The sequence below is a fragment of the Mobula hypostoma genome, chromosome 13 (genome assembly GCF_963921235.1).
Source record: "Mobula hypostoma chromosome 13, sMobHyp1.1, whole genome shotgun sequence".
NCBI classification, from domain to species: domain Eukaryota; kingdom Metazoa; phylum Chordata; class Chondrichthyes; order Myliobatiformes; family Myliobatidae; genus Mobula; species Mobula hypostoma.
Window position 1 is genome coordinate 47,371,036 of NC_086109.1, and position 14,269 is coordinate 47,385,304.

Sequence of the window (14,269 nt, forward strand, 5' to 3'; positions counted from 1 at the left end):
TTAAAGGTGAGCTTGAACAGCCTCATTAGGCCATTTCTGTATCTCTGCATGTGGTTCCTTAGGGCCTGACTCCTGGTTGTGATTTTCTTCTGTGTATGCGTTTGGATCAGGACCACATCCCTGAAGAGTCTCCTTCTCTTCAACTGCTGTACCAAGACTTCTGATGCAACACCAGTGGTGTGAAAAGCCATTACTGAATGTGTCCCTGCTCAAATTCAGTCAGTGACCAAGTTCAGCCACTGCTAAACAGTGTCAGTAACTTAAAGGCATGCTCCTCTATAGTGTCAGCTACGAAATCGTGCCAATTCTCTCCAGGCCAGCCAAGCCTCACTGAAATATTAGGTTCAGCTCTGGACTTGGAGACAAGCTCAGAAATTGGCAGAGGAGCAGCTTATCCCGAGAGGGAGAGCAGAGTTTCCCCAGTATTCGAAGGCTAATCTGTGGGAACTATTGTGAGAAATACTGGGAGTTTCTTCTCTAATCTTATCCCGAGAGGGAGAGCAGAGTTTCCCCAGTATTCGAAGGCTAATCTGTGGGAACTATTGTGAGAAATACTGGGAGTTTCTTCTCTAATCTTATCCCGAGAGGGAGAGCAGAGTTTCCCCAGTATTCGAAGGCTAATCTGTGGGAACTATTGTGAGAAATACTGGGAGTTTCTTTTCTAATCTTATCCTGAGGGGGAGAGCAGAGTTTCCCCAGTATTCGAAGGCTAATCTGTGGGAACTATTGTGAGAAATACTGGGAGTTTCTTTTCTAATCTTATCCTGAGAAGGAGAGCAGAGTTTCCCCAGTATTAGAAGGCTAATCTGTGGGAAGTATTGTGAGAAATACTGGGAGTTTCTTTTCTAATCTTTGAAGGATATAAGCAGCTGGCTTTTTACTGGTGTCAGTCATTCACAGAAGCAGTAAGTCAGTAAACACTGCATGCTTGCTGAAATCATTATATTGAATATAAATATTGAATACTGTTAGCATTCATGTTAGTTATCGTGATGAGCAAACCTGGATCTGGATGCTGCCGAACATGGCACTATTTTATGCTTCAGAGATTCTTAGACTCACATTCTCTACATCCAAGCAAATATTCTGTTCTTTCTCCTTGATTGGTCCTACCATCTCCCTAGTTATCCTCTTGCTCTTGATGTATGTATAGAATACCTTGGGATCCAAAGAGGTATACTTGTTGCTGACGGAAATGGCCTCAGGGGAACCCTGCATTAACCTCCTAATCCCTTTACTTCTCCTGGTGAAGACTCATCTTCTCATTCCAAAGACACTTCAATATTGCAGTGGAATGACTGCTAAAGTCGTTGCATTTAAGATTCTGAACTAATTACTAACCCTTCAAGGAGAGGACTGATAACCAACACAGCTAGAGGAGAAACACACATAAAAGCCGCTGGTGGAACGCAGCAGGCCAGGCAGCATCTCCAGGAAGAGGTACAGTTGACGTTTCTGGCTGAGACCCTTCATCAGGACTAACTGAAAGAAAAGATAGTAAGAGATTTGAAAGTGGGAGGGGGAGGGGTAGATGCAAATTGATAGGAGAAGACAGGAGGGGGAGGGATGGAGCCAAGAGCTGGACAGTTGATTGGCAAAAGGGATATGAGAGGATCATGGGATGGGAGGCCTAGAGAGGAAGAAAGGGGGAGGGGGGAAGCCCAGAGGATGGGCAATAACGGATGGGGTACGAGGGGGAGGTGGGGCGTTAATGGAAGTTAGAGAAGTCATTGTTCATGCTATCAGGTTGGAGGCTACCCAGAAGGAATATAAGGTGTTGTTCCTCCAACCTGAATGTGGCTCCATCTTCACAGTACAGGAGGCCATGGATAGACATATCAGAATGGGAATGGATGTGGAATTAAAATGTGTGGCCACTGGGAGATCCTGCTTTCTCTGGCGGACAGAGCGTAGGTGTTCAGCAAAACGGTCTCCCAGTCTGCGTCGGGTCTTGCCAATATATAGAAGGCCGCATCGGGAGCACCGGACGCAGTATATCGCCCCAGTTGACTCACAGGTAAAGTGTCGCCTCACCTGGAAGGACTGTCTGGGGCCCTGAATGGTAGTGAGGGAGGAAGTGTAAGGGCATGTGTCGCACTTGTTCCACTTACAAGGATAAGTGCCGGGAGGGAGATCGGTGGGGAGGGACGAATGGACAAGGGAGTCACGTAGGGAGTGATCCCTGCGGAAAGCGGGGGGGGGGGAGGGAAAGATGTGCTTAGTGGTGGCATCCTCTGGGCTTCCTCCCCTTTCTTTCTCCCTAGGTCTCCCGTCCCATGATCCTCTCATATCCCTTTTGCCAATCAACTGTCCAGCTCTTCGCTCCATCCCTCCCCCTCCTGTCTTCTCTTATCATTTTGGATCTCCCCCTCCCCCTCCCACTTTCAAATCTCTTACTAGCTCTTCTTTCAGTTAGTCCTGATGAAGGGTCTCGGCCCGAAACGTCAACTGTACCTCTTCCTAGAGATGCTGCCTGGCCTGCTGCGTTCACCAGCAACGTTTATGTGTGTTGCTTGAAATTCTAGCATCTGCAGATTTTTCTTTGTTTTTCCATTTTTAAACAGCTAGAGGAGACATGTGTTTGCAAATTTAGGAAAATTATCTGTATTTCAGGAATTATCATATGATTATGATCAATAGTTTATTGTGATTCTATCACTTTTTCTTGAATGTTTTTCCAGAAATACAAAGACCACCTTCTTCCTCCTTCCCCAGCCCATCCTGTTGAGTACCGGTGGGCATCTTGCTTTCAAAACAAGTAATATTCCAGCCACCACTTACTGAGAACCCCAAACACTGAGAAAGTGGGAAGATAGTCTTTCCATGTGCTTAATCGGTAGAAGAAAAAGTGAGCTGGCATTTGCAGGCAAATTAGCAAATCTTGTGTTGTGATAATTGTACACTATGATAGTAAGTCAATGGTGTTATGATATTGTACACTATGGTAGCAAGTCGTTGGTGTTATGATATTGTACAATATGGTAGCAAGTCAATGGTGGTATGATATTGTACACTATGGTAGCAAATCATTGGTGTTATGATATTGTACACTATGGTGGTAAGTCTAGTGTTATGATATTGTACACTATGATAGCAAGTCATTGGTGTTATGATATTGTACACTATGATAGCAAGTCAATGGTGTTATGATATTGTAGACTATGGTAGTAAGCCTAGTGTTCCGATATTGCACACAATGGTAGCAAATCATTGGTGTTATTATATTGCACACAATGATAGCAAGTCAATGGTGGTATGATATTGTACACTATGATAGCAAGTCGATGGTGTTATGATATTGTACAATATGGTAGCAAGTCAATGGTGGTATGATATTGTAGACTGTGGCAGCAAGTCTGGTGTTATGATATTGTTCACTAAGGTAGCAAGTCAATGGTGGTATGATATTGTACAATATGGTAGCAAGTCAATGGTAGTAAGTCTGGGGTTATGATATTGTACACTATGATAGCAAATAATTGGTGTTATGATATTGTACACTATGGTAGCAAGTCAATGGTGTTATGATATTGTACACTATGGTAGCAAGTCAATGGTGTTATTATATTTTACACTACAGTAGTAAGTCTGGTGTTATGATATTGTCCACTATGGTAGTAAGTCTAGTGTTATGATATTGTACACTATGACCCATGCTGTCAATGGTGTTATGATATTGTACACTACAACCCATACTATCACATCCTTACTTTATTTATTTAGCGATACAGAATGAAACAGGCCCATCCCACCCTCTAAGCCACGCTGCCCAGCAACCCATCCAATTAACCCAACTCCAATCGCAGGGCAATGTACAATTAACCTACTAACCAGTAGGTCTTTGGTGCATGGGAGGAACCCGTTAATCTTTTTAATTGTTTAGTGAATATGCAAAACAAGAAACAAACTTAAATCACATATTTTATGTAAATATAATGTTCCCTTTAGATTTAGAGAATTATGTACACTCTCTAGTCACTCATCTCATCTTGCCATTACCTTGGATTGATATGGTTCTAGCAATTAACTCCACTGATTTGCTTGTTTTCAGACCCAATGGAGTGGAGTGTAGGAAATGTCCAGAAATGGATTTTATGGACTGAGCATCAGTACCGACTGCCACAGATTGGAAAATCCTTCCAAGATCTCAGTGGGAAGGAACTTTGCTCCATGTCGGAAGAGGAGTTCAGGCAGAGGTCTCCGATGTGCGGTGATATTTTATATGCACACCTAGACATCTGGAAATCCGGTATGTACCCATGTTAACTGAAAAGCAGGATTTGGCAAGCACCTACCCCACCTGCCAATCACATTTGTTATAATGAGATAATTCCTGGAGGGTACACATGCTGCTTCCTTGGGTCAATAAGTTGAAAAATCTGATAGGGAAAACTAGTTGATAGATAATCTTGTTCTAAAAGGGCCTTCGGAAACACTGACAATCATATGATCGATTTTTTTACTCTAATTGCCCCAATTTTATTTTGAACTACATGGAGTTCAGTCACTTACCAGAATTCAATTTACTGAAATAAGAAGAAAGATAATTCCTGACGTGTATACAAGGAGATTTTCTGGGCCAATTAGATGAGGAACCTACCGGGAAAACTTCTAGATCTTCTTTCATTCAACGAGAAAGACTTGAAAGATAAGTTTGTTGTAAAGAAGCTGTTGGGAAACAATAACCATAATATGTTAGAGTTTGACGCTGAGTTCAACAGCGATATCGATCAATCCAAAAGTAGTGTCTTAAATCCAAACAAAGAAGACAATGAAGGCACTGTAGTTGATTTGGAGAACTAATTGAAAGGTAATATAGTGCTTAAATAATAGAACATAGAACACAGAGCAGTACAGCACAGTACAGGCTCTTTGGCCCACAATGTTGTGCTGACCATTAAACCCTGCCTCCCATATAACCCCCCACCTTAAATTCCTCCATATACCTGTCCAGTAGTCTCTTAAATTTCACTTGTGTATCTGCCTTCACGCATCAACCACTCTCTGAGTAAAAAACTTCCTCTAATATCCCCCTTGAACTTCCCACCCCTTACCTTAAAGCCATGTCCTCTTGTATTGAACAGTGGTGCCCTGGGGAAGAGGCACTGGCTGTCCATTCTATCTATTCCTCTTAATATCTTGTATACCTCTATCATGTCTCCTTTCATCCTCCTTCTCTCCAGAGAGTAAAGCCCTAGCTCCCTTAATCTCTGATCATAATGCATACTCTCTAAACCAGGCAGCATCCTGGTAAATCTCCTCTGTACCTTTTCCAATGCTTCCACATCCTTCCTACAGTGAGGTGACCAGAACTGGACACAGTACTCCAAGTGTGGCTGAACCAGAGTTTTATAGAGCTGCATCAATACCCCGTGACTCTTAAACTCTATCCCTCGGCTTATGAAAGCTAACACCCCATAAGCTTTCTTAACTACCCTGTCTACCTGTGAGGCAACTTTCAGAGAACTGTGGACATGTACCCCCAGATTCTTCTGCTCCTCCACACTACCAAGTATCCTGCCATTTACTTTCTGTCTGTGTCTTGTTTTACGGAGGTTGGCACCCAGCTTAATGGTGCATTACCGCCACTGCCATTTACTTTGTACTCTGCCTTGGAGTTTGTCCTCCCAAAGTGTACCACCTCACACTTCTCCGGGTTGAACTCCATCTGCCACTTCTCAGCCCACTTCTGCATCTTATCAATGTCTCTCTGCAATGTTCGACAATCCTCTACACTATCCACAACACCACCAACCTTTGTGTCATCTGCAAACTTGCCAACCCACCCTTCTACCCTCACATCCAGGTCGTTAATAAAAATCGCGAAAAATAGAGGTCCCAGAACCGATCCTTGTGGGACACCACCAGTCACAACCCTCCAATCCGAAGGCACTCCCTCCACCACGACCCTCTGCTTTCTGCAGGCAAGCCAATTCTGAATCCACCTGGCCAAACTTCCCTGGATCCCATGCCTTCTGGCTTTCTGAATAACCCTACCGTGTGGAACAATAGACAATAGGTTCAGGAGTAGGCCATTCGTCCCTTTGAGCCAGCACCACCATTCACTGTGATCATGGCTGATCATTCACAATCAGTACCCAGTTCCTGCCTTATCCCCATAACCTTTGATTCCGCTATCTTTAAGAGCTCTATCCATCTCTTTCTTGAAATCATCCAGAGACTTGGCCTCCACAGCCTTCTGGGGCAGAGCATTCCATATATCCACCACTCTCTGGGTGAAAAAGTTTTTCCTCAACTCTGTTCTAGATGGCCTACCCCTTATTCTTAAACTGTGGCCTCTGGTTCTGGACTCACCCATCAGCAGGAACATGCTTCCTGCCTCCAGTGTGTCCAATCCCTTAATAATCTTATATATTTCAATAAGATCCCCTCTCACCCTCCTAAATTCCAGAGTATACAAGCCCAGTCGTTCCAATCTTTCAACATATGACAGTCCCGCCATCCCGGGAATTAACCTTGTGAACCTATGCTGCACTCCCTCAATAGCAAGAATGTTCTTCCTCAAATTTGGAGACCAAAACTGCACACATTACTCCAGGTGTGGTCTCACCAGGGCCCTGTACAGCTGCAGAAGGACCTCTTTGCTCATATACTCAATTCCCCTTGTCATGAAGGCCAGCATGCCATTAGCTTTCTTCACTGCCTGCTGTACTTGCATGCTTGCTTTCAGTGACTGATGTACAAGAACACCTAGATCTCATTGTACTTCCCCTTTTCCTAACTTGACTCCATTTAGATAATAATCTGCCTTCCCGTTCTTACCACCAAAGTGGATAACCTCACATTTATCCACATTAAACTGCTTCTGCCCATTCACCCAGCCTGTCCAAGTCACCCTGCATTCTTGTAACATCCCCCTCACATTTCCCACTGCTACCCAGCTTTGTGTCATCGGCAAATTTGCTAATGTTACTTTTAATTTCCTCATCTAAATCATTAATATATATTGTAAATAGCTGCGGTCCCAGCACTGAACCCTGCAGTACCCCACTGGTCACCGCCTGCCATTCCAAAAGGGATCCGTTAATCGCTACTCTTTGTTTTCTGTCAGCCAGCCAATTTTCAATCCATGTCAGTACTCTGCCCCCAATACCATGTGCCCTAAATTTGCCCACTAATCTCCTATGTGGGACTTTATCAAAGGCTTTCTGAAAGTCCAGGTACACTACATCCACTGGCTCTCCCTTGTCCATTTTCATAATTACATCCTCAAAAAATTCCAGAAGATTGGTCAAGCACGATTTCCCCTTCATAAATCCATGCTGACTCGGACTGATCCTGTTACTGCTATCCAGATGTGTCATAATTTCATCTTTTATAATTGATTTCAGCTTCTTTCCCACCACCGATGTCAGGCTAACCGGTCTATAATTCCCTGTTTTCTCTCTTCCTCCCTTCTTGAATAAAGGGACAACATTAGCCACCCTCCAATCCACAGGAACTGATCCTGAATCTATAGAATATTGGAAAATGATTACCAAAGCGTCCACGATTTCTAAAGCCACCTCCTTAAGTACCCTGGGATGCAGACCATCAGGTCCCGGGGACTTATCAGCCTTCAGACCCAACAGTCTATCCAACACCATTTCCTGCCTAATATAAATTTCCTTCAGTTCATCCATTACCCTAGGTCCTTTGGCCACTATTATATCTGGGAGATTGTTTGTGTCTTCCCTAGTGAAGACAGATCCAAAGTACCTGTTCAACTCGTCTGCCATTTCCTTGTTCCCTATAATAAACTCACCCGTTTCTGTCTTCAAGGGCCCAATTTTGGTCTTAACTATTTTTTTCCTTTTCACATACCTAAAGAAGTTTTTACTATCCTCCTTTATATTCTTGGCTAGTTTACCTTTGTACCTCATTTTTTCTCTGCGTATTGCCTTTTTAGTTACCTTCTGTTGCTCTTTAAAAGTTTCCCAATCCTCCAGCTTCCCACTCGTCTTTGCTATGTTATACTTCTTCTCTTTTTTTTTTATATACTCTCCATTACTTCCCTTGTCAGCCATGGCCTCCCCTTACTCCCCTTAGGATCTTTCTTTCTCTTTGGAATGAACTGATCCTGCACCTTGTCAAATGCCGTACTAAAATCCATGTAGATCATGTCTACTGCACTACCCTCATCTATATGCCTCGTCACCTCCTCAAAGAACTCTATCAGGCTTGTTAGACATGATCTGCCCTTCACAAAGCCATGCTGAATGTCCCTGATCAGACCATGATTCTCTAAATGCCCATAGATCCTATCTCTAAGAATCTTTTCCAACAGCTTTCCCACCAGAGACGTAAGGCTCACTGACCTATAATTACCCGGACTATCCCTACTACCTTTTTTGAACAAAGGGACAACATTCACCTCCCTCTAATCCTCTGCTACCATTCCTGTGGACAATGAGGACATAAAGATCCTAGCCAAAGGCTCAGCAATCTCCTCCCTCGCCTCGTGGAGCAGCCTGGGGAATATTCTGTCAGGCCCTGGGGACTTATCCATCCTAATGTATTTTAACAACTCCAATGCCTCCTCTCCCTTAATATCAACATGCTCCAGAACATCAACCTCACTCATATTGTCCTCACCATCATCAAGTTCCCTCTCATTGGTAAATACTGAAGAGAAGTATTCATTGAGGACCTCGTTCACATCCACAGCCTCCAGGCACATCTTCCCACCTTTATCTCTAATCGGTCCTACCTTCACTCCTGACATCCTTTTGTTCTTCACATAATTGAAGAATGCCTTGGGATTTTCCTTTACCCTACTCGCCAAGGCCTTCTCATGCCCCCTTCTTGCTCTTCTCAGTCCCTTCTTAAGCTCCTTTCTTGCTTCCCTATATTCCTCAATAGATTCATCTGATCCTTGCTTCCTAAACCTCATGTATGCTGCCTTCTTCCACCTGATTAGATTTTCCACCTCACTTGTCAGCCATGGTTCCTTCACCCTACCATTCTTTATCTTCTTCACTGGGACAAATTTATTGCTAACATCCTGTAAGAGATCCCTAAACATCGACCACATGTCTATAGTACATTTCCCTGCAAAAACATCATCCCAATTCACACCCGCAAGTTCTAGCCTTATAGTCTCATAATTTTCCCTTCCCCAATTAAAAATTTTCCTGTCCTCTCTGATTCTATCCTTTTCCATGATATTGGTAAAGGCCAGGGAGTGGTGGTCACTGTTCCCCAGATGCTCACCCACTGAGAGATCTATGACTTAACCTGGTTCATTACCTAACACTAGATCTAGTATGGCATCTAGTAATGATTAGTACTTAAAGAAATAATGCAAAAGAGATATGTTTCTAGGGCAAAAAAATTATCTGATAGGAAAAATGTTTGAACTGTGTCTGCCAAGGAAAATTAAAGATGGTATTATTCCAAAGAAGGTGTTTTTTTTAAAGGATACTGGAATTAGCAGTAAGTCCGTGGATTGGAAGTATTTTAGAACTCAGCAAAGGAAAATCAAGATATTGACAAAGCAAGCCATGTTAGAATGTATGAGTAAGTTACTGACACGTGCTGAGGTCCTCTAGCATTCTGAGTACTGAGCCATAACCCCAGATCCATGCTGTGCATAGTGACTATGTATTAGATATTCTAACAGTTGTACTAAAGTTGGTATCAGTTTGTAAGGAATTAAAAATAAATGGTAACATATTTTATACATAGGGAAAAAAGTCAAATAAGTGGGATGAGATTTTCTAAAAGGAAATGAGAAATTGGCTGAGAAATATCTTTTGTCTCTGGAAGAAGAATATGTAAAATCTGAGGAGGTTGGAAAGTTACACATCTAAGGAATTCAGAAAAAAGTTCCATGGAAGTTGGTGAAAGCTGATAAATTTGACACACCTGGTGATTTGCGCCCCAGAATTCCAGAGTGTTGGATGTTCCGATTATCATCTCAGAGAGTTCAACTGTTTCTGGAATCATTCATTAGTTTGTGGAAAAAAAAGAGTGACTCACCCCACCTCATTGAAGAAAGGAGAGGGAGAGCAGACAGGAAATTTCTGTTAGTCTAATGTCGGGGGTAGGGAAAATGCTGAAATCTATAAAAGACTTTGCTCTAAACCACCTTGGAAAGAATAATAGGATTGGGCATAGTCAAAATGGATTAAGGGCAGATAACTCATGTTTGAATCATCCACTGGAGCTCTTTGTGACGCACAATAGATCGGGGGGACTCGTGAGTGTGGATTTTTGAAAGGCTTTTGATGAAAGAAGGTGGTCAACATGGTGAGAGTATGTGGAATAGTGGGCAATGTACTTACATGGATATAGAAGCAAAGTGTGGAAACAAAAGGATCATTCTCAGGTTGGCTCGCTGTGACTAGTGCAATACCCCAAGGATGGTGCTTGGATGCCTGATATGGCAATTAGGAATAAGATGAAGAGGGTTTTCCTCATTCAAATGGGGATGAATCTTTAGAACTCTCTGCCCCGGTGCATATGGAGACTCAGTTACCTAGCTCATTCAAAACAGAGATTGATAGGCTTACAGATCTGAAGGAAATCAAAGGATGTGATTTTGTAAATGACACCGAGATCAGCTACAAGTTTGATAATCAGCAGAGCAGGTTTGTAGGGTTGGCTGGTCAACTCTTGGTCCTATTTGTTATATTCTTATGTAGTTACAAATGGTGATGGGCAAACTAATCAATTAACATTCATAACAAAGGAAGGTCAGATTTGAGAATTGACAAGGACTACCAAGAACATCAATCAGAATCAGGTGTAATATAATGGGCATACGTTATGAAGATTGTTGTTTTGTGGTATCAGTACAATGCGATACATAATAAGAAAAACTATAAATTATAGTAAGAAATATATATATATGTGTATATTTAAATTACTTAAGTAGTGCAAAAAGAGAGCAAAAAACATGAGGTAGTCTTCATTGGGTTGGTTCACTGTCCGTTCAGAAGTCTGATGGCGGAGGGGAAGAAACTGTTTCTAAAATGTTGAGTGTGGGTCTTCAGGCTCCTGTACCTCCTCCTTGATGGTAGCATGTTAAAAGGTGACCTTTTATATGCTCAGTTTTAACCCAAATTAAGTGCTTCTTTTGTAAAGCAAAAAGCAAACTGCTGAAGGAACTCAGCAGCATTTGTTGAGAAAATGGGATTGGCGGCCTTTTGAGTTGAGATCCTGCAGTAAAGAGGAGATGGTCAATATTAAGAGCTGGTGAGAGTTAGGCAGGAGCTGGCAAGCAATAAGTGGATCCAAGTGAAGACAGGCTCATATACAGATGGAGGCAGATGGAGTAGGGAGGGATGGAGATGGACATCTCCCCATCTTCATGAATTTTGGCTATCATTGCCCAGCAACCTCTTATTACCCTCCTCCCAACTCTTTCTGTAATACTTTCATTTTCACAAACTTGTTCGATGACCAGCTAAAATACTTGTCCCTATTTGCTAACCCAAATAATTTTTTCTAACTCCTCTTATTCCAGTGAGAAAACCTTAACTTGTTCCTAACTATTGCAAGTTCTAATACTGGTAAAGGGTTCAATGAGATGAATCTTGGAATTATACTGAATTATACTGGTTCCCACACATTTGTTCTGAATAGTATGAATTATGTTTTTTTTTTAATTTCATCAAAACATAATGCATTTTGGTAGAAAATGGCATGGAATAATTTAAAGTGCTGTATGTAATGGGGTACGGCTCACAGGGCTGGCATTACTCAGAGAGTCAAATTGACCACTCCATTGTTTTATAAATCAAGCTACAACACTGAGAACTGATGGTGCGAGATGACCTCAAATTCAGTGAAGAAGCTGGCGCTGGAACCAACAGACTGTGTAGTTGATCACCTTCTGTACATTGTCAGAAGTTGCAGTAGTGTAAGCAACTTTACACTAAGAATAACTGCAAGAGACCTATTTATGAATTCTGTTTAGACCAAGATACATAGGAGCAGAATTAGGACATTTGGCCCATCGATTCAATTATGGCTGATCCTTTTTCCCCTCCTCAGCCCTACTCCCCGCCCTTCTCCCCGTAACCTTCGATGCCGGGGCCAATCAAGAACCTATCAAACTCTGCCTTAAGTACACCCAACGACCTGGCCTCCACAGCTGCGTGTGGTAGCAAATTCCACAAGTTCACCACTCTCTGGCTAAAGAAAGTTCTCCACATGTCTGCTTTAAATGGACACCCATCTATCCTGAGACATTGCCCACTTGTCCTAGACTACCCACCATGGGAAACATCCTTTCCATATCTACTCTGTCTAGGCCTTTCAACACTCAAAAGGTTTCAATAAGATCCCCCCATTCTTCTAAATTCCAGTGAGTACAAGCCCAGAGACATCAAATGTTCCTCAAACGATAACCCTTTCATTCCCAGAATCATCCTTGTGAACCTCCTCTGAACTCTCTCCAATGCCATTGCATCTTTTCTTAGACAAGGAGCACAAAACTGTTCACAATACGCAAGGTAAGACCTCACCAGTGCCTGAAAAGCCTCAGTATCACCTCCCTGCTCTTGTATACAAAAACTTTTGAAATGGATGCTAACATTGCATTTGCCTTCCTCACTGCTGACTCAATCTCTAAATTAACCTTCACATCTCAGATTTTTGGATTTTCTCCTCATTTAGAAACTAGTCTACACATTTATTTCTTCTACCAAAGTACATGACCATGCAATTTCCAACATTGTATTTCATTTGCCACTTTCTTGCCCATTCTCCTAATCTGTCTAAGTCCTTCTGCAGCCTTTCTGTTTCCTCAGAACTACCTGCCCTTTCACCAATCTTCGTATCATCTGCAAAACCTGACAACAAAGCCATCTATTCCATCATCTAAATCATTGATATATAGCATAAAAAGAAGTGGTCCCAACACCGACCCCTGCGGAACATCATCAGTCATTGGCAGCCAACCAGTAAAGAATCCTTTTATTCCCAGTCACTGCCTCTTAACAATCAGCCAATTCTCTAACCATACCAGTAACTTTCCTGTAATACCATGGTCTCTTAACTTGGTAAGCAGCCTCATGTGTAGCACCTTGTCAAAGGCCTTCTGAAAGTCTAAATATACAAAATCTCCTTTATCTATCCTACTTGTAATCTCCTCAAAGAATTCAACCAGGTTCATCAGGCAAGATTTTCCCTTAAGGAAACCATGCTGCCTTTGTCCTATCTTGTCTGGTATCACTAAGTACTCCATAACATCATCCTTAACAATTGACTCCAACATTTTCTCAATCACCGTGGTTAGGCTAACAGGTCTATAATTCCTTTTCTGTTGTCTCCCTCCTTTCTTAAAGAGTGGAATGATGTTTGCAATTTTCCAGTGCTCCAGGACCATGCCAGAGTCCAATGATTCTTGAAAGACCATTACTAATGTCTCCACAATCTCTACTGCTACCTCTTTCAGAACCCCAGTGTGCAGTTCATCTGGTCCGGGTGACTTATGTACCTTCAGCTTTTTGAGCACTTTCTCCCTTGTAATAGTAATTGCACTCTCTTCTCTTCCCTCACATGCTTTAACATCTGGCACATTATTAATGTCTTCCACAGTGAAGACTGATGCAAAATACTCATTCAGTTCATCTGCCATCTCCTTGTATCCCATTATTATTTCTCCAGCCTCATTTTCTAACGTTCCTATATCGACTCTCATCTCTCTTTTATTTTTAACATACTTGAAAAAGCTTGTTCTGTCCACCTTGATATTGTTTGCTAGCTTGCTTTCATATTTTATCTTTTTCCTCCTCATGATTCTTTTAGTTGCTTTCTGTAGGTTCTTAAAAGCTTCCCAACCCTCTATTTTACTGCTAATTTTTCCTTTGATGTATGCCCACCTTTTGCTTTTACGTTAGCTTTGACTTCCCTTGTCAGCCACGGTTGCACTATTTTGCCATTTGAGTATTTCTTTCTTTTTGGAATACATCTATCCTGCACCTTTCCCATTTTTCCAGAACTTCAAGCCATTGCTGCTCTGCTGTCATCCCTGCCAGCTTCTCCTTCCAATTTACTTCGGCCAACTCCTCTCTCATACCACTGTAATTTCCTTCACTCCACTGAATACTGCTATGTCAGACTTTACTTTCTCCCTATCAGATTTCAAGTTGAACTCAATCATATTGCGATCACTCAGTCTCCTAAGGGTTCCTTTACCTTAAGCTCCCTATTTGGCTCCAGTTCATTATGTAACACCCAATCCAATATAGCTGATCCCCTAGTAGTCTCAACAACATAAGGCTCTATAAAGCCATCTCATAGGCATTCTACAAATTCA

The 14,269-nt window shown here is 42.2% G+C and overlaps 1 protein-coding gene across 3 annotated transcripts in view; it reads left to right on the forward strand.

Moving 5' to 3' along the window:
• The window catches only part of LOC134355951 (SAM pointed domain-containing Ets transcription factor), an 86,543-nt gene that overhangs the window by 44,856 nt on the left and 27,418 nt on the right, over window positions 1-14,269 (forward strand). For all 3 annotated transcript variants that reach the window (XM_063066491.1, XM_063066493.1, XM_063066494.1), the window contains exon 3: window positions 4,052-4,249. In XM_063066491.1, the coding sequence (XP_062922561.1) occupies window positions 4,052-4,249 (198 nt within the window). The remainder of the gene's footprint in view (window positions 1-4,051; window positions 4,250-14,269) is intronic.